Source organism: Paramormyrops kingsleyae, chromosome 8 (genome assembly GCF_048594095.1).
Source record: "Paramormyrops kingsleyae isolate MSU_618 chromosome 8, PKINGS_0.4, whole genome shotgun sequence".
NCBI lineage: Eukaryota > Metazoa > Chordata > Actinopteri > Osteoglossiformes > Mormyridae > Paramormyrops > Paramormyrops kingsleyae.
The window spans coordinates 20,148,883-20,169,973 of NC_132804.1; the positions used below are offsets into that span (position 1 = coordinate 20,148,883).

General features: G+C 41.1%; 1 protein-coding gene across 10 annotated transcripts in view; it reads right to left on the reverse strand.

Moving 5' to 3' along the window:
- tox2 (TOX high mobility group box family member 2) overlaps positions 1-21,091 on the reverse strand; it is an 84,799-nt gene that overhangs the window by 18,209 nt on the left and 45,499 nt on the right. For 9 of the 10 annotated variants that reach the window (XM_023836363.2, XM_023836369.2, XM_023836364.2 and 6 more), the window contains 2 exons: positions 20,550-20,609; positions 9,784-10,029 (listed from right to left, as the gene is read on the reverse strand). In XM_023836363.2, the coding sequence (XP_023692131.1) occupies positions 9,784-10,029; positions 20,550-20,609 (306 nt within the window). The remainder of the gene's footprint in view (positions 1-9,783; positions 10,030-20,549; positions 20,610-21,091) is intronic. The other variant, XM_023836366.2, reaches the window with a different exon arrangement.

Genomic DNA, 21,091 nt, shown 5'->3' on the forward strand with positions numbered 1-21,091 from the left:
AAATGTATACATTTCGCTTGTCCTCCCGTTCCTGTTTATGACAGCTCATGCACTGCCTTCAACAACACTGTCATCCGAGATCGCATGTAACAGGGGTCCATATATCCTTACAAGAATTTCCCACAGGATGATTTTAACGCCGAATGGTACCGATATTTAGTTAAACAATGTTTCGCGTATGTATATACAGTATAAGGCGGGAGTTGGGGGGGGGGCGAAATTTAATGCCGAGCTCAGGCATGAACACTGCGGAGATGGCTGTTAGTAAATACCCTCCTTTTGCCTTATTGCGCTTGATGGTGACGGCACCCCCTCCTTAAACCCAGCCGCCAGCGTTAAGTAAACACAGTCTTGTGTTTCTAAACACCATCAGCAGCGCAGCCTAACTCCCAGGGACTGGAAACATCTTGTTGAGGCTAATAGCTTACTTGCCAGGTTCACGATCGCTATTGTAAAAATCACTGAGCATTTAATTGAAACAAATGACTATAATAATAGGACATTATCCCCGCAGGCTCAGGGCCGCGGCGGCTTTAATTATCGCTCCGCCGCCACGCAGATACCGGGGAAGGGAGCCGCAGACGCGCTTTGGGCACCGCGGTGGCCGTCTCCTCCACCCCCAAGGAGATCACTGCCGACACGTTTTTTCCTGCCGTTGTTTCTGTTTGCACTCAGACCTGCCCTGTCCCCACAAGATGTGTATAAACTGGGAACGCTAAGCATAAACAGATGGGATTTATAAGTCCGCTGTTTTAAGTGTTTCTAAACAAGCTAGGGCCACCTACATTGCCAAAAGTCATTTACATTAAATGAAACCTCCATATAGGACCACACACGCAATGCAATATAGTAACATATCTCTCAACGTTCATTAGTTATACTCATATTACACTTATATCATGAGAGGAAAGAGAAACACAATACGTTCTGAGAGACATAAAAGAATCCCTGAAAATATGCCGTCCTTTATTAATACGTGATGCACAGTGTGGAGCTTCTCTACAATTCTAGGGCTCAGAAGAATTGAAATCTTACTTCCTTTTGCAAATAGTGCTAATTTCCTCCAAATTAAACTCTGCTGGAGTAATTAATAATTTATTTGCACCGCTCGTTCTAGGTAGGCAGCTGCTTAACCGTTCTGGTTTCCCTGAACATGTTGGCCGATTTTAATTATTCTTCAGCATTAACAACAGTTGTTATACTCTATTCTGTACCGTTCAAATGAGCAATTAAGATGAATATTTATGAATACTCCGTGGTTCCACTTAATTTAATTTAATTAGTACTTAATATCCCTACCCTTTTGTAACAATACTAACTCCACTGATAAAAAAATAAAGCCTTTTATTTAAAATATCATTATTTTCCCCACAATACACTTTATCTTTTGTTCTTTTTATAATTAAATACTAGCACTCTGTAGCTTTTAAATGTAATTCGGTGTTTGTTATCGTGCGATTCGCTTTCACAGCAATGCATATTTAACCTGCCCATCTTTGGCATCGCATTAATTTTCGTACCATTCACTACAGCCGGCCAATAAATATAGGGCTTGCATGCAACATAACACGAAATCCGGAACATGAATGATACATTAAGGCATTTTTATTTATGCAAGTAATTTCTTCACCCCAATTCCTTTTGTTAATCATTTAGAAGACAAAGCCAGTGCCACTGACTTCATATATGATGAGCAGCTAAGATTATTAAACACCATGTGACAGATATTCATATTGTGATGATAATGACAAATATGCCCATAGTTGCACCAATAAAACAGTGTCTCTGCCAAACCACTTCGGCACCCCAGACCTTCGCTCCGTGTTTAAACAAGTTGGCGGTGCCCCTTGGCAGTGCTTCACGTTCCTCATTACCGGGATTGTCAGGGCCGCCACCCTGTCAAGAGACATCAAACAACTGCCTCCTGTTTCACGAAAGAACAGATCTGAGCCGTGCCCGATGCCATGAGTTGCAAATATCTTTAAAAAAGCAGAGGCAGCAGCAGCAGCTGCAGACTGGCAGGGTGTAGGCCCCAAACTCACTGCATACGGAGATTTCTCCCTAATGAGGACGGCACCCTCCAGTCATGTAAGCTTCCCCCCTCGTGCCTCTTTTTCTCAGTGGAGGAGGGCGGCACGCTCAGCAACAATTAAATCATTTGCACACAGTTTCCAGGCCTGTGTGGTCTCCTGCGATGTGTTTTTGTCATGGTAGGAACTACCTTCTGTTGGATGCCAGACTCATCTCTCTCTGATTTATGGGTTCACTGGAATTCACGGGGTGACACGGCGATGGAAATGCAAACATCTGATTGGCTCCGCCTCACTCCAGTGTTTTTTTTTTTCTTTCTTATAGGTCAAAGGTAACCACACATCTTTTGTCTGAGGGAGGAAACCCGTGTGACACTGGGGAGAACATGGAACATGCAAACTCCACAGACACACAGAAGTAGTGAGATTCGGAGCCCCATCACTGGAAGCAAAATGATGCTTTATTTTACCACTAGCACATGTACATTGCAGTGCTTGTTTGCACATGCCCCATCTTGCTCTCCTTTGAGACATGCATATTTATATATACAGTTCAGAGCATAGCTTCGAGTCCAAGCACAGGGTGAAGCCAGTTATCCAGCACCCCCAGAGCATTTTTTTTTTTTTGGAAGGGAGGGCTGGATACTGGGACTTGAACCACCATCCTTTCAAACACAAGGACAGAAGCTTCACCCTGTGAGCTACAAATTGCCACCAAGCTGCCTGCTAATAATAATATCCATCCATCCATCCATCCATCCTTCCTCCCTTCACCAGTACAAGGTCAGGGTGAGCCTGGAGCCCATCCCAGGAAGTAAAAGATAAAAAAGATAAAACCTGAATTGGGTGCCAGTGCATTTTAGGGCACATATGAAATCAAACCCGTGTACCCAGGTACCCAGTGTGTGTCCAACAATTTGCAGACTGAGAAAGCTTGTTTTGGGTCTTTCCATTTCTCACGTGCAGTTCCTTCCTCAGAGTGTTTCAGAAGGAGCTGGCAAACACTTTAAGGCCAGCAATATCACAACGGAGAGGATTTTATTGAGTGATGAGCCGCAGAAGCTTATGACTAAACGTGCTATAAAAGCATCTATCCTCGTAACTGTGTCCCGGGAGCCCAGTGTCTCCCATGAATGTTTCTGGGCTTTTTTTTTTTTTGAATTAATAGTTTGGCGCTGGTACACGACATACTGTAACACAATAAATTTATATTTAAAAAAGGACTTTTGTAGGAGGATGCTTCCCAGAGCTACACAACTGACATAGAGCCGTGTTTGATCCGAATGTGTCGGAATGGAATGCGAGCGCTCGCCATAACAGGCGATTCAAAGGCTGTAGGGCCTTCTGAGGTTTGCAAATCCCTGAGAGAAACTGGAATTTATTTAACTTTAATTTGCCTCAGAGCCTCATCCAAACATCTTACTGCCAATTTCAATCCCATCTTCATTTTTATGTTGCTTTTTGTTTTTTGGCCAAAATAAAAATATTTGCATTCAGGTTTACAATAATCATGCAACATCACAGCGCAGACTGTCTCAGCCCACATCACCTATAAGCATAGCTGTTAAAGGGGAAATTAAACTAAATCTCATCCCCTGACTTACATATTCTTAAGGCTAATTGACTTCATTAAAAAGAAGATGAGTTGTGAGTCAGAAATGAAAGGCTTTTTGACATAATGAAATTGGAAATAACTTTCATTTCTTTAAAACATTTCTCAATATACAGCTCTACAGTTTTATATCATATTGCAACAGAAATAAGGCCCCTATTCCCCAGAGATAATAAAAAAAATTGAATTTTTTTCTTATCGGTCATCTATTTTTCCAGAGAAAGCTATTACTTGCTGCCTGTGGTTGCTAAGCAACAGGAAATATTAATAGCAGCTTTTATTGGGCTAGCTTTACCAGAGGAGTACTAAAATGGGGAAGTGGGAAACATGAATGTGTTAGATAAATCTTTAGACCTTTCAGGGGTTTGCACAAGTCTCTGTTTGTGCAATGATTTATTGTAATGATGGTTCATTTATGAGAATAGGCAGTGTGAAATAAGAAAATGGAACATTACCCCGAAGGGCTATTTGAAAATAAATAATTGCAAAGGTGGGAAGAGAGCTGTTTAAAGTCCTGGTTTCTTATACAGGTATTATATTGTCTTATTATACAGAAAGGGAAAAAAATACTAATTTAATTTTTTTTACCTCTTTGAAAGTTGAAATGGATAATTATATGTGTATCCTTCAGAATAATTTGCAGTAATGTGCTTTTGCACAACAACCGTCACGATTAAAAGCAGTATTTCCTCCAGCAAACTTCTAACCTTGAAACATTTTACACAGTAGTATTAGGAAATTTGTAAGCAAACTGAACTGAGCTCTTTCCTCGAAAAAGCATTTATTTAAACAAAATGCAATTAGTGCTTACTGTAGCAAACCAGCAGTGCATTTTCACTTTTCGTCATGGCCGTGTTCAGCAGTTATTGTTAAAAATGGCAAAATATCTTTTAACCTAGAGGATGCTAAAATGATTCAGTTAAGCTCAAAGAATAATGGTTCCCCTTTAAAGTAATCTAGATGTAAATTAAGGTTAAGGAGTGACCCGGTACTTCATTCTTTCTTTAGGTTTACCTCTGTTACAGCCACATGACATTATCCTCTCCCGGTAAGAAACTTATTACTGCCCCCATTCGGAACTGGACAACTAAAAGTAAACACAGAGTTAACATTCGGAATTTTAAGGCTGTTTGCTCTGGACAGTCACGCGCCTTGCTTCTCCTCTGCAAGACTTTAATTCCTTTTTTTTTTCGTCATTAAAACATACATGTCATAACTCTCATTTCTCATTTATTGATATGTTCCCACAATTTTTTTTTTTAGATTTTTTTTTTTTTGCTGAGCTAATCTTATTTTGTTTTCCCAAAGGAAGTTGCAATTTTAATAATTGATATTCCTAGTGCACTGGATAACATTGTTGCCTCGTACCTCGAGGGCTAGGGGTTCAATTCCTGCCTCTGCCGTGTTTATGGAGATTGTAGATCCATCCAGAGCTGTGTGAGATTCTCCCTGCAGTCCAAAGGCATGCAGTCAGGCTAATCAGCAGCTCAAAATTGTACGTGTGTGCCCTGCGATGGAATGGCATCCACTTCATTATCAACCCCAACCTTACAAACCTTTCCAGGATAAGCTGCTGGGAAATGGATGGATACTCTACAATGTTCTACGTGAACATTTCAGGCTAAGCAACTTGCTGAAGGACACGACGGCAGATTTGTTCACTTTTGGCTGTCTTTGGGAATTAGTCTAGTTTAGCACCAGACGGGCTGATATCCTACTCTGCTCTGATATACTTTACTGTCCTTTTCGTTTAAAGAGAAGGTTTCAGTGTTGGAGCTGAGAGGGAAAAGCAACTTAGCCAGCAGTGAAGTCCCCTTCAGAAAATGGATATTCTATTTTCGGATATTGATCATTCAACAGGATTCATTAATCACCTTCAGTTTCAGTCAGATTTATGCAATACAATCAATTATACAAATGAGGTTTAATTGCTGGTGGCTCAGTGAGCAGCACTGTACCCTCTCACCTCCAGATTTGATGGTTTGATTCCAAAAGCCCTGTTCTCAGTTTGCAGTGTGCAGTTTGTTTGTTCTCCCCAAGTCTGCACAGATTTCCTCCCCCTGGCTAAAAATTCAGTGAGGTAATATACATTTGGTTTTAAAATGTGTCTTGGAAAACTGGAACACGAGCAGACATCCGCAACATATCGTTATTTGCACCTGTATCCAATGGCATAGAAGAGAGTTTGAGGGTCTTGGGGGGGCAAAACTTAATAATGTAAACACAAGGTACTGTTAATTGGTGGGTTAATTAAGCCAAATTTAATATTTGGGGGGAGACGTCACCCCACCCCCCAATTCCGGGGTCTATCACCTAGCATCCCCAAGGTGTCCAGCTGACTGTCTGTGTTCAGGTTTTGTTACTGCCTACATCAAACGCCAAATGGCCTCACACACAGTTATTGTGACGTCCTTGTCGGGGACGCATCAGGACCCATTAACATTTGCACTACAAAGGATATGTGGTCAAATGCGTCCCAGAGCACCTCGGCAAGTGGTTTGAGTGATCAGATCACAATATGTCTTGGTGGTTGTTTACACTAGTATTTAGTGCTGTTCACTTATGATCTGATTGCCCATCTAGTATCTAGGCTCACGGTGCCCCAGTACTGGATGGATGTTTAATAGATGAAGGTAAAAACTGGAGGCTTATCTTGCACTCATCATGCAATGCATGCAGCTTCATGTCACGGTGGATGTAGCTCATCAAACGACTGCTTGGGCTCCCTCCGGCTCCCGGCCCGGTGAGTGATGTACATCTCGATACGAGCGCAACTGACCCAAATCCAACGTAAACAAGTAAATAAGTCTCCACAGACTGGGTGTTGACTTTCTACCACAACAACAGAGGCTCCCTTGATCGCTCACCTGATATAAGGCTGCTGCAATAAAAACTAGGAGCATGTTAAGCTATCTTCGTAGCCATGGGTGAACTATGGGTGAAGTGTGCATGCTGCCATTTAAGACTTTTTTCCCCCCAAATTATTATTCTCTATTTGGTCATTATATTTATCGATAACATGAATGATGCTTACTGATTACAGATAAGATCACAATTAATAATTCTTTTGCTTTAATGGAAATGGCAAAAATATCTGTTATAATTATGCATTGAGTGTTTTATTGTCCTTAGGGATGGAAGATTGGCCAAATTAGATGAGAATGAGGCAAGGAGGCACAAGTACACTTAGTACACTGATATTTAAGCTAAAATTGATATACTGGCTGTTCTTAGACATAAGACTCAAAAGTGTAAATATCTACAACGAGCAGTCAGTTCAGTGGCAGCTAAGAGTTTTTTAACATACTGTGATTGAATTCCTCAAGGGCACCTGACAGTGATCACTCTACATAATCCGCTGCTAAAAGTGGCATCAGATTCCGTGTGTGATCAATGAGGGAACTTCATCGCTGCTCCATTTTAAAATAACCTCAACTTTCCCAGCATTGCGCTTTAATATTCTGAACAGGGTAATTATCAGCAATGTTAAAATTAGACAAAAAAGGCCATATTCACAAAGAACGTATTCATTCATCAAAGGATAAATGACCAGTAATTCGATAAGAGTTGGATTTGAACCTTAGAATAGCGCGCCCATAAATAGTCACAATGCAAGACGAGCTCATTGTCCCATGGCTATTTATGGAAGTGCAGTGCAAAATTCCAGTCCTGAGTCTTACCAAATTCCAGTTTTGTGAATATTTCGTCCTCCCTTCAAACCAAGGTAATTACATACATAGAAGAATGGTCATTGTGGTCACATAAGCCTGTGTTATGCATTACCAAGTCAAAAGCCAAGTCTGAATGGAAGGATATTTTATTCTCCCTCTACAGCCAGCTGTAGCTGTGCGAATATTTTGATGAGAGAAGCACACACAGATTTTAAGGGACTTAAATGTACCAGACAACACTTACACAGAAAGACTTGCAATACGTGTATCTTTAAACCCTAAATTGTTTGCATTGCATGGACTGGTAAAACCTCTCCTTCCTGTTAAAGATCATCCCATGAAGCTTTACTGTTTGATTTGAATGTTGCTACTTGTTAAGCAATCACCGGGATGTCACTAAGATCCAGAACGGATGGGACATATGAGAGGAGGCATCTGCAAGATTGTGAAAATGCTGCAGGGAGAAAACTTTATGGGGTACGCTGCGGCATGGATGTCGCACAGGAATGAATGCGTCCACCTGTGTGATTGACATGCAAGCGATGGGATCCATTAGCCACATTAGGGCGAATTAGTCTGCACCTCAATTAGCATGCCGCTAATGTTTTACACGAGGATCAAAGGGAGTGATTCTGTTTTTCCCAGCACATATCATGACTCTGTTACTTTGATATCATGACTCTTGACAGAAGGAGTGCACACTTGCCTGCTTTTATACACGTCCCTTTCTTTTTCGGAACCTCTTAGAGCCATTGTGACATGAAGGGTTTTCAAGGAAGCAACGGAGAGCTTCTAGCAAAAAATCAATGGCAGCCTTGTACAGGCAAACTGACCTGCGACAACGCCCTCAAACCCTAAAGAGGTACACAGCACAAAAAGAAAGGATTTCTACAGTCCTGTTAGATTGGTAAAACTCTGATAATCATGCTTTTAATCCAGAGCTGGGTGCTTACATCAGATGCCTCAAAGCAGAGAGTGTTCATTTCTGTTCCATTTTATTATTTCTCTTTCTTTCACTCCTGCTCCCCTGTTATGCCACTTCATTTATATTTGATTAAAAAAAAACTTACAGCCCCAGAGATTTTGGTAATAAGAAAGCCTAATTATTATTACATTTATCTCCAATTAATCACATTTCCAGCTAATGTCGCCTCTTGGACCACTTCACTTAATGCTGGGTGATTGTCCAGCACTTGGGACCTTTGGACCTCATCACTGGATGATTGACCAAGTCCAGGAAGTTCTGAGCCTCTTAATGCTGGGTGACTGACCAGTTCCTGGGACCTTTGGACCTCATCACTGGATGACTGACCAGCTCCAGTAAGCTCTGAACCTCCTCACATAATGCTGTGTGATTAACCAGCTTATGGAACCTTTTGACTTAATCACTTGATTCTGGGTGCTTGACCAACTCCTGGGCCCTTTAGACCTCTTCACTGGATGATTGACCAGCTCCAGAAAGCTCTGGACCTCCTCACTTAATGCTGGGTAACTGACCAGCTCTTGCAGCCTCTGGATCTCCTCACTAAATGCTGGGTGATTGACCAGCTTCAGGAACCTCTGAACCTCTTAATGCTGGGTGACTGGCCAGCTCCTGGAACCTCTGAACCTCTTAATGCTGGGTGAATGACCAGCTCCTGGAACCTCTGAACCTCTTAATGCTGGGTGACTGACCAGCTCCTGGAACCTCTGCACCTCCTCACTTAATGATGGGTGAATGACCACCTCCTGGAACCCTTTGGACCTCCTCACTAGATGATTGACCAGCTCCAGGAAGCTCTGAACTTCTTAATATTGGGTGACTGACCAGCTCTGGTAGCCTCTGGATCTCCTCACTTAATGCTAGGTGACTGATTAAGCCATGAAAACTCTTTGACTCTAAGTCTGTTCATTTAGGACTAATATAAAATGATCATAGGCTCAAATTATATTGACTATTTATTCTCAGAGTTTAACAGAGCTTAAAACGTAACAGAACAAATCATCATGCTACATGAATGCTTGTCCAGATTTCCCTTTTTCATTTAGGCATTATATCTGAGATACTTTTTGCCTCTTTTATTTCCCTGTTAAAGTTAAAAAAATAACAAAACAATAGTAAATACTTACAGAACAAGTCAAGGTGCTCACCCTTTGTAGTTACAGGGCTGTTTGTCTGGATTTGAACTTATGACCATGGAATTGTCACACTAAGAGGTCAGGCTTTCAGTAAACAGATACTTTGTTCATAGACACAATAAAAAAAATACCCAGTGACTTCTTCATTGTGTCTTCTAATGGGTTACTAATTAGCATTTAAGGCCTCAATTGACTCTAAATACACAGTCACTTTCATTTGAGACTTTATTTATAAAATGTGAGAATCAAGAACTAGATTAGCAAGGATCCAACGTGGTAGCAGGTCACATCAGACTTAAATACTCTAAGCTAAATTAACACTTATTCTTCCAAGGATTCCGAGGTGACTTACAGAGGGCATTTGACTGGACAGCAGATGTCCATCCTGCACCAACATGTTGGACATCATGATGGCCGGCAGCTCTGGGTAGTTGTAAGGGTTTATCAGCCCATTGTGGGGCAGAGGGTGGCAGAAGTAGGCAGACTCAGGGTCCATCAGGTGCAGCAGGGAGGGGTCCGGATGGTTGGGAGGGGTAATGGGGGGAATCTCGTAGTCTTCGTCACCTCCGCCGCTTCCCCCGCCCTGACCAGAGTAGTTCTGGAAGAAGGGGAAATGAAGATTGTCAACCCACATCTCTGGAAAGTTTCTATCTGGAATCATAGTGAAGGTAAGACAAATAATAAGTTCTGTGTTCTCTTTAAAGTTGCGTTTAAATACCCAGTAAGAAAATAATAGGATCCATAAAAAAGCAAAAGCTCAGTAGTAACATTAAACTCAAAAGGAGCTTTCATGGCCAAAACAGCAAACTACTGTTATGTCTCTCAAGCTGGTGTTTCTGTTTCTGAGTACAGTAATAGGCAGGCAGCTCTATCAGCCCCCTGGGGTGCCGCCTTGGTCCCTCATCCGGTGCAACGTCAATCACCCCCGTCTGCTTTAAAGGTAGCAGGCAGTCACTGCAGCCCGTCCGGATCGTCTCTGTGATGAGACAGAGCCACCCCTCCACATCTGTCACTGCTACCACCCAGGTCTTCTGCTCTACTTGTGCTATTTAGTCAATGGGGAAACGTTTTTGGCTTCATTTCCTATTAGCATACGGTGCAACCCAAGTGTAAGGTCAAGATTGACAGTTTCCTGTTACAATCTCTTGAAAACCTATAACTCTTTTAACATAATCTTTACCATAAGATGTAATTTCAATCTTTGTAACATTTTTAAACTGGTATGGGCCTCTGAAAGTTGTTTTTTATCAGCTAAAACCATCCAGACATAGATATGTATAACGCAATATGAAAGTCTTCTCTTGAAAATTCATTGGGGAACTAAAGGCAATTCTGTCTGAGGCAATCTGACTTGACTCTGTTTATAATGACTGAGTCATATTAATCATCACAAAAAATATTCCAGTGTCAAGAATTCAAGAGGTTTTTAATAGAATTTTTATGATTCATGTCTTGCAGTATAAATCAAACAGTCAGCTCTTAAACATTTCAGAAATAAATTCAATATCATCTCTGTGTTGGCTGATATCCTCCACAGCAGACCAGCCATTTGTCTTGAAAATAAATACTTTTAGCAAATAAATGAGCAAGACGAAATGAAAGCAAATTTTTCTTAGGGGCTGCCAGTTTTCCTTGTTCATTAACTGTGAAATACTCCTTGGCTACTTCAGAGAAAGAAAATGCTCAGAAATAGTGGATTACTTTTATTTGCTATTTTTGTTGTATGTTGTAACAACATTGCTAGTGGTGATCGTGGTCATTTTTAAGTTTAGGTTTGATGTTTTTTCCATGTTTTTTTCATTAATATTTATATAATATATGTTCTCCTTTGGTAATGCAACTATTTTGTACTTTCTATAGTGGATAAAAACATGTAATGGTTCACAACATTTCAAATGCTATAAATCAGACTATGCATCCATACTGAAAAAATCATGCCAGTTAATTGTGCCTTCATTTTAAGAGAGTCACCAAAAATTGCAGCAATTTTATTTGATTTTCCTACCTACTGTCTGATAAAAATTAAAGATTAATGTACTAGATTGTACTTTGAAGACATGTTTTTTCAGGCTTTCAAGGGTATTGTTATTGTTTGGTCTAATGGACGAGAAAACTAACATTTCCTGATATTCAATTTCCTTCATAATTGTTGGAAGGAAACAAAAGTATCTGCTGTAAACAGTGGGTGCTTTGTGAGCTGCAGCTCGCTGTCAGTGTCCTATGGGAACTCCACATCTCCACCATCGCTCACAATGCCATTGTGTTGTTGCATTCAGTGTGTTCCAGACATCAACTATTGAGTCTGCCAGGGTTTAAGTATTATGAGCCCTGCTGCTTAGGTATGCTACTTCTCTCTAGTCTTGAGGGAACTTTTGTTTGAAGGACTGAATGTAGAGGACAGTTTCCTCAGGTGTAGGAGAATATCTATTCCACTCTGAATATGCAGTATATATAAACCGTGTATGCACGGTATATTCTGTAGGCAGCCTGTGCAACTTGTACATATATATCTAACGACTGATGATTGATAAACTTGCACCATGGATTAATGAAGATGAATGAAGTTCCACTGTAATTCTCCTGATCTCCCATAATTTGATTTTGTTACATATCATGTGTCATAGAACCTAATGCACTTCCTGAATGTGTGTGGTGTACTTTACAGTTTCAGCAGAAAGGGGATAAAAGGATACAAGCCGACATTCGGTTTATCAGAAAATTAAGACGGATGTGGAAAGAATCAAAAGGTGATGCTGTTCATACCATTATAGGGAGAAGGAAAATCTCAAGGGCAAAGAATATATTCACAAATAAGTAATGCATACAATTCTGTTCTGAGTGCGAGTGCAGACACACATCAGGTCAGACCTGCCTCTTGCTTAGAGATTTACATACAGTCTAGAGCAGTGTTTCCCAATCCGGTCCTCATCGACCCACACTTGGTCCACATTTTTGCTCCCTCACAGCTCCCTACCGAGCTGAGAAGGAGCAAAAACGTGGACTGTCTGTGGGTCCTTGAGGAGCAGATTGGGACACACTGGTCTTTTAACAACAAAACTTAAGCACTGCACTCCCAATACAAACAGTATTTTAACTGCCCTATGACTGAAATTTTTAGCTTTTGGCGCTTTTCGATGGCAGGCAGGAACCGATCCGGACCCAAGCCGCACGGTTCCTGTAGAGGTACTGGCTATGTTGATCCCTGCTTTGCTTATTGTCATGTAGAGGATCGGCATGGGGCCATGAACAGGTGACCCCATCTTCCATTGCTGAGACTGTAATCCCAGAAAATGTAAAGGCTACTTACATTAGCACGATGAGTTTTAGTAGCTGCCACTTGTTCATGGATGCTTTCCATCTATTATGAGTCATGCAGGCAACATACACTGAGAGGCCAGTTTCTTAGGTATACCTGCTAGCCAATACTGACGGCCGACTCCTCCACCCAGTAAAAGCCATGTGGCTACAAGTGAATACAAACAGCATGTAGACAGGGACAAGAGGTTCAGTTATTGTGTGTGTCAGCGTTAGCCTGCCCGAGACACCAGATCTATATGATTATGAACATGGTGAGATTGTTGGTGCCAGATGTTGGTGCTTCCTGCATCTCAGAAACAGACACCCTCCTGGGACCTTCACACAATACAGTGATTAGAGTAAACAGAGAATGGTGCGAAGAACGAAAAACATTCAGTCGATGGCGTTTCTGTCACCAAAAACACCTTGTTAATGAGAGGTCAAAGAGAACGGCCAGATTGGTTAAAGCTAACAAAGATAAGCAACACAAAAGCGACAACTTAGTACAACATTTGTATGCAGAACCCACCATTCATTTACTCTTGAAGCAGTTCTAGATACAAAAGTGGGTCCTACCCAGTACTAACTAGGTGTACCTAAAAAAGGGACTGAGTGTATGTATGTATGTAGTATACATAAAAGTACTACTGTATTAATCAGATGGAGATCTAAGGACATAGTAAACAAGCAACCTGACACACTGCACTTCTCATCAGCCTTAATCGTTTATGTCACAGGCTGCTATTGATGGGACCCTCCCATATCATTATCTGGCTGTCGGAATGGAAATAGGTGCAGCAGCTCTGTGATTACACAGCTTTTCCTGATAATAATGAATCTATTAATAATCTCTGCAATTCCTGTGTGTCTTTATGCAAATGCTCTGAAATGCAGTCCTTTTCAGGCTGTCTGCTTATTCCGTTATTTTATCTTATCCCGGAGCATTTACACGATATGGCCGACGTCCCCCAAGCAGTGAGCCCATATGGAATTCCCAGTTGTGTTTTTCCCACACATGGGCTTAAATGGCTGCCACACGTGGTTACCGACCTCGGTGCTCAACATGCAAGCAGCAAACTTCATCTTTCTATGTTCCCGGACGTGGAAGGAGCAGCTCTAAAGAGCTGATGCCGTTAGCTGAAACATAGACTGCAGATAATTCACAATGCACTGCTTTCACCTTATAATCCCTGGTCGTTATAATCACCTTTTCACCTGGTGGTAAATATTTTTAAATGAGGCTGTTCACACATCCAGACATTACTATCAGTGATCATGCAATTAAGGGTTTACTTTGAGTTTCCATAGTGACCGAGGGATCAGACCTCTTCGTCACCATCTGGAGGGAAGGTCTAACAGATAATGACAGATTGGCTTTGCCACTAGGCTGGACATTAGCAGGTTTTGATTTATGTTTATACTGGAGCCTGGAAGTGAGGTCTGGGTTTAGCCATAAGTGCTTTCCAACCTGTTTTATTACTGGATTGAGATTTATCCAATCAGATAAAGGGCATCTCTTCCATTTTCATTCTCCTGACATTTCCCACCAAAAAAATGGACCAAACAAAACACTAAATTCACCATTTTTGACTTCAAAGAAGATAAAGTGTGAGCCAATACACACAAGCGTGGGAAGACGTTTTGAGCACAGGGTGCGGTAAGTTGGAATGACCAATAGACTTTACTAAAGTTATTTTGTATCAACAGTAGCTATCAACAGCTAACAACAACATAACAAGCATGAAAAAATAGGCTGGCTTTTTTTCTTTCTTTCTATAGGCATGGGGATGCTGCCCTACAGTAGTCTGATACTGCATTACCACCAACGACCAGAGGGGGTGCTGAAGCATCCTTAGCCCCCCTAATTGCAGTGCTAAACATGTCTAATCTGATTGGTCGAAATGCACAGAGATACCGGTGTTCTGTGCACGGATTATCTGAAGGAAAAAGGGTATATTCTATATATTATTCATTATTAGTGTCGCACATTGTGATGTATTGGTGCATTTCCAATAACTCGGAACTTGAAAATGTTCAACTTCCTATTTAAAAAAGTACTATAGTCCAGATAAATCAAATTTATTCATAAAGAAAAACTTACACAAGTGAATACTAATTCTGCTAGTGTTTGATGCTTGCATAACACAGCAATTCGCAGAGGTGTGCTAACTGAAATTAGCATACAGTAAAAATAAATAATAATAATTGCATACAGTAAATCATGATGTACACTGTGTGAGCAGTAAATAAGCGTCTTTTTAGTTTCACATCACTGTCGCTCTCCAAACCCGACAACGCCTTTATGGAGCTGACCCTTCTGCAGTGGAAAACCGGAGTGAGCTGGATCCGCACTGTGACTAGTCTCTCTTTACCGTGCGGCTTGGGTCCGGATCGGTTCCTGCCTGCCATCGAAAAGCGCCAAAACCTAAAAATTTCAATACTAAAGTCATGGGGCAGTTAAAAGAAAAGCCATTTTGGACACCTCACTGGTGCTTTTGCACATCTGATAATGCATAAAACATTTAGAATGTTTTGTTATGGGCGGCATGGTGGACTGTCACCCAATGGGTGGCACCGTGCCCATAGTGAGCCCCGGATGGACTGGCATCCTGTCCATGGTGCTCTCCAGCCTTACACCCTGCGCCGCCTGGGACAGGTTCCAGGCCCCTATGTGACCCTAACTGGGATAAGAGGCTGGAAGATGAATAGACACAAGGAGAGATGTATGTTATATATTATGCATGCATTATGGTAGCTTCGATGTTACAGTGGTGAATTACAGGATTGTCAGCGAAAGTCTTAGAGACTCTTTTTGAAGGGCATTATGCTGTCTCAGTGAGTGGTGCTGTGTCAAATCAGGGCTCCAGGCAGGCCTTCGGGTTTGAGTCCAAAATTGACACAGTGGAGTTTGCAAATTGTCTGGGTGGTTTTCCCTCCAAGTCCCCCCCCCCCCCCCAACGTCGTTAAATTCGGTTAACTGTATTGGTGTGTCTACATTGCCCTCTCTGTCAGTGCCCTGCGATGACCTAGTATTCCATCCAGGGCTTTCTCGGGGTGTCCGGAGACAGACTCCGTTCTCAGAAAACGAGACAGAAGGCGGCTTATAATATCCACTACACATAAAGCGGGATTTAAACAGCGAGAGGAAGTTGTAAATTACAATCATAAGTTTAACTCAAAACAGCAGGAAAACGGCTAAAACAAGTGACTCAGAGTGACGGCAGTTTTAATCAGTGAAATGAGCCGATGATTTGAGTCTCAATCAATGTGTTTCCTGTCGATCACACTGAGTTTCGCTCACAATCAGCCCTGTGTGGCCCAGCTTTTGGTTTCCATCAGATATCCTGTTAAGACAGGAAGTAGAGAAAGCCTGGAAGAAGACATGTTTATTCTACTCAGAGAAATGGGTTTGAACCACCGCCCCCCCCCCCCCCCCACCCAAACTCATAATTGTACTGCAGAGGCTGTAAGCAGTCTTGCTTATCGGCACTGGAGAGAAGTTAAAATAATTACACGCTTGCTGTGGAGGCAAATTCTTTTCCAGATGCTGACCGGACATATGTCACACATCAGTCATCACCAGTGAATGGGCAAGAACTAAATCCATCGGGATTTTAAAATTAACCTGGTTTATTGGTGTAAGAGGTTGTGTTTCCTCTTTTGCTTTTTTAACATTGTGTTTTTTAATGAAGGTGCCCAGAAACTTCACTTTTGAACCTTGAACTGTGCTTCTGTTTTTATCATACATCTTTGGCTGCTTGAGTAATAATTACACAAATGATCACAATTCTTCAAAAAGATCCTAAAAGAAATTAGAGGTATACAAATCAATGTGATTACAAATCTTCAGTGCAATCTTTGATTTCTCTGTTTTGAGGCAGCATCAGCCACCGTAGGAGCTGAGGGTTAACTGGGTCCTTGTGTGACGTAGAGGGGCAACCAAAGGACAGTCACAATGCTAATATTAATAAGCTTCTAATGTAACCTTCCACCTAACATGCTTAGGAGAGGCTACTGAGGCAGAGAAGCCCAACAATCATGCATATATCAGTAACATCTGTAGCGAAAACATACACAAGGGGAAAACATGAGATCTAATTATCACAAACATGCAGGTGAGATCAGTTAAACCACCAAATCTTACCCCGTGTTAATTTCTGGTAGCTTTCAGAATCCTCCGCATGTTGCGTGCGGATGTTGCCCATGCCGACAGAATGCGTTTTATCAAATGAATATAAATTGCGCACTGATCATGTGATGATTAATTAAGTCGCGTTAATTAATTGTCCGTTTAATGTAATCACAACTGTATGGGCTGCCCTGTAAGTTAATTTGGAAAAGCATTTACTTAGGTGAGCAAGTGTAAATAATGGAGAATATTTCTCTCACACACAGACAATAGCCCATGTGGAAGGATAACAAAGAGGCCAGTCGGGCAACAGTGTGATAAGACATGGGGGGGGGGGGGTTGGTTTTGCATTCTTGCAGGTTTGTCATACACATTCTGCCTTTTCATTTTCCTGACTGTATGAGTGCTGCCCTTCAGCTCCCTGGCCGTGACCCAGCAGAGAGCGCTTTTCCTATGAGCAACAGTCGCCGCCGCTGTGGCAAAACTGGGCCGCAGTTCAGTGAAAACAGGGAGACAGAAGCCAGCTATGGACGACCCTGAGTGCGAGCTTCAGCTGCCCTGCCGCCACACGCCCGTACGTGACGCCTCTACCTGCGTCCCCTTCATCATGGAGCCAAAGAGCAAAACAAACCCCCGCCAAAGAGCAGCTATCCCCCCTGCCCTCTTAAATTAATTCTAACTTTTTTTTTTAGAAAACCCAGTGATACTGTTTGATATTAATTTCATGTTCTTAGACCAGTTTCTGTTTTAACCTCTTTTGTGCCCCTTATATATATATATATATATATAAATATAATTATCAAAACGTCAGCTGATAAACAATGTCCGTCCTCCTTAAAGTACGTCGGCACGTGGCCAGTTGCACTTCGGGGCCAAGACAACGGAGATCAGACTTTCTAACTTCCTGCATTTTCCTGTGACTGGGTTTCACAATAACAGCACAACTGCAGCAGTTTCAGTCTGATGCATTTAATGCGTCCGGACAGAAACTCTCAGAAGCATTACATTAGACCTGGGACTAACACTCCTGCACCCCATTTCTTATCCCTAGCATGCGTCACAGAAGAGACAGCCACATGTATGTATTAATCACCCCACAATTAAATTCTGTGGTTTTGGGTCTGAGTAAATTGCAACTTTAACATTCATTTAAGAAGGGATTATTTCAAAGTTAATATGTGCCTAACAATCAAAACCTCTATTTGTCATCCTGGAGAAAGTATTTATCATATAATAAGCTGCATTCCAATTAAAAGTTCAGCAATATGTTAACCAAAATGCACCCTAAAGTGATAAAATAATTCAGACTACATAATAATGATTAAAAACTAGAGATGCTTCTGTATACAGAGATGCTGTAATTTTAATTCTGTAGCTCTGAAGATATTGGACACAATCCCAAACTGCCTGGGTATGTTTAAATAGCCTTAGCAGTAATGAAGTCAGACACTGGGATCTTGTGAAATATTACAGCTGTCTGAATTAAGGTTTAAGATGTAAAGAGAACGGTAGGTTCGTATTTGGCATGGAGGGAAAAATGCACCAAAAACAATGTCAAAAAGGAGAAAAATACCTGTTAATTCGTGTATTAAATTCAAATACAGATCTAAATCCACGACAGGCCACATTAATCTTAAGTAAAAGCTATATACTCTTATAGGAATATTATTGATTCACATCAAACTCAACTTCAGAACATTTTGAAAATCATAAATTAAAACTGCTTTGAGGCTAACAGGTAAGTTTTTTAGATGAATATTTTCTCCTAAAGTACAGTTCAAAAACATCAGCAAAGAAACTTACTGAAGTCTAAAGCATAATGTGTCCGCACAAATATATGTTTAGGTCATGACTATGAACTCCTGTAATGTGTTCATAGTAAGTTCACTATGGAAGTTCTAGGAAGTTCTAGGTTTTATCCACAACCTTTCAAATAATCTTGTTTAACGGGTTTGCTTGAACACGGGAATGTGTTATCAATCTCATCAAGTTTTCTACGAGATGGGTATTTTGGAAAATTGCTGCAAAATAATCCAAACTTGTGCACGGCTAATGCGCAGTCTGGACCATTAGCAATAATAATTGAGGAAAAACGTGACTACGAGAGCCCTGTTGCAGTTAGTGATTGAATGTCCTCCAAGGGCAACCAATAAAAGAAACAGTATCTAAAAAGGCAACACAACAGGCCAAGAGAAGCTCAGACTGGGCATGCTCAGACTTCATAAATCAATGAACGTAAACTATGCAGTTAACAATCATGAATGTAATTCAGCTGCTTTATTTAATTATATTTTATTTATAATTACGCTGCATTTGTGAGCAGCCCTGGACAGCAGCACCAGCGCAACCGAACATGCAGATATAACCAACCAAACTGTGCATGTTCAGTAATAAACTAGCTTGACAATCATGACTAACGTTATGAAAAGGCAATCACGTTTTTTTTTATGTATTTAGTTTTCGGTTGACAGAGTGAGTCATTTTCTCCCTTTCTTTATGTAATGGCAAACCTGCCAAAATGGAGGCTTAAGTTCAGTTGTATGGAAACGGCGTGTTTTCTCTCAGCGTTGATACTGAACGCTGTGAGCAGAGATTATATATTTCATTTCACACTGCCTTTTATCGTAATATCTATATGATATGTATTGGAAGTACAAGATGCTGAAAGACAATTGACAAGGGAGAGTTACCATTTTCCCTTTCATGCAACATGTAATCTTGCTGGGCAAATGCAGGGATGAAACTCAGTCACACATAAAGCCATGCGGCTGCATCTCGGCTGGTGAACCCTGCTGGCTCGGAGAACACGCTGCAGTGGTCCTGCATCCAGCAATCAAGATCACTGTGCCCTTTGAATTCTGCATACCAACATATTATTTAGATATTTTTCTGAAACTCACAAGGCTTTGGGGGGAGGGGTCATAAGTTTGTGAAAGGTATTTTTAAATGGAATTCAATTCTCCGGCTATGTGGGTTAAAATGAACAGCAATCAATCCTAAAAGCAAGGTCACTCTGAAATTCAATCCTTTGAGCATTTCACTTGTTACAGGATCAGCACTCCTACACATGGCCAGGAGTGGTTAGATACCGTTAGATACTGCTCAGGGCAAGTGCATGAAGAAGTCTCTGCCTTTGCCTTCGCTTCAGCTCACTTTGGGCACCACTTTTAAGAAATATCCTCCTCATAACATAAACAACAACAAGGACAACTATGCAAGACTTTGATCACAATGATGATCATGATGATTCTTAGGGAAAGTATTACATCATTATTCTCAGAAACATCTAGATATGTGCATTAGTTTAGTATTTGCAAGATTCTAGACTTTTTTTGTATGGTCGATATCAGCAGTCATGTTGATGGAAATGCACGGGCAACAGGGCTGGACTTGTTGTCAGAGACATGATGAATTTCTTTTCAAATTCAGCAGAAGAGAAAAAAGAATCCTTTAAGGTTAGCTCATCGGGGGAGGGATTTTACAACTGGGGTTTTAATTACCATATTGCACCTAAAGCAGAAGATGAGGGAATGCCATGCAGCGATGAGAGCACAAATAGTAAAAGCTGTAGAAATGCACTGTGGCAAAGCTATTTTCTGAACAAGGGCTGTGGGAGGGGTGAATCACACTCTTAAATCAGGTGGTGATATGGGGAACGGTAGGTTAAAACAGCAGAAAATGGACCCACTCACCTGATTAGGAGAGAGAAAATCCTGGTTATTTTCATTCATGTACATGTTATCACCATCAAACTGCAAAAAAAAAAAAAAATAATAATAAAATAAAACGTAAAGAGATTATTGATATTGTTTGCTGCTTAAAAAAAAAACAATTACCCAGGGATATTCACAGATTACATTAAGGCCGAGAATTCAGGCCAGGAGCAGAAGTAAAATGATGTTTGTGGGACTTACACCCTGAAACTTCTAATCAGAGTCTTATAAATAAAGAAGTTAAACACAAAGAGGTTATAAAACATAAATCTAATTATCAGCTTTAAACCTCAACTGACTTTCTAGATGTCAGTAATTGCAGTTCATTGAGAGTATGTACAGTAATTAGGCTGGTCAGGAAGATTATGGACAGAAGGCATCAGAAGAGCTACTTAGGTTGGGTGCCATGCTTGTGCGCAGGGAGGTGACAAAGACAGCTAGACTGCCAAATAAATCACACAGGAACTGAGGACCTTCGTAGGGGTCAGAGACAGCAGAAGTCTATTTAGGGAATTTACACT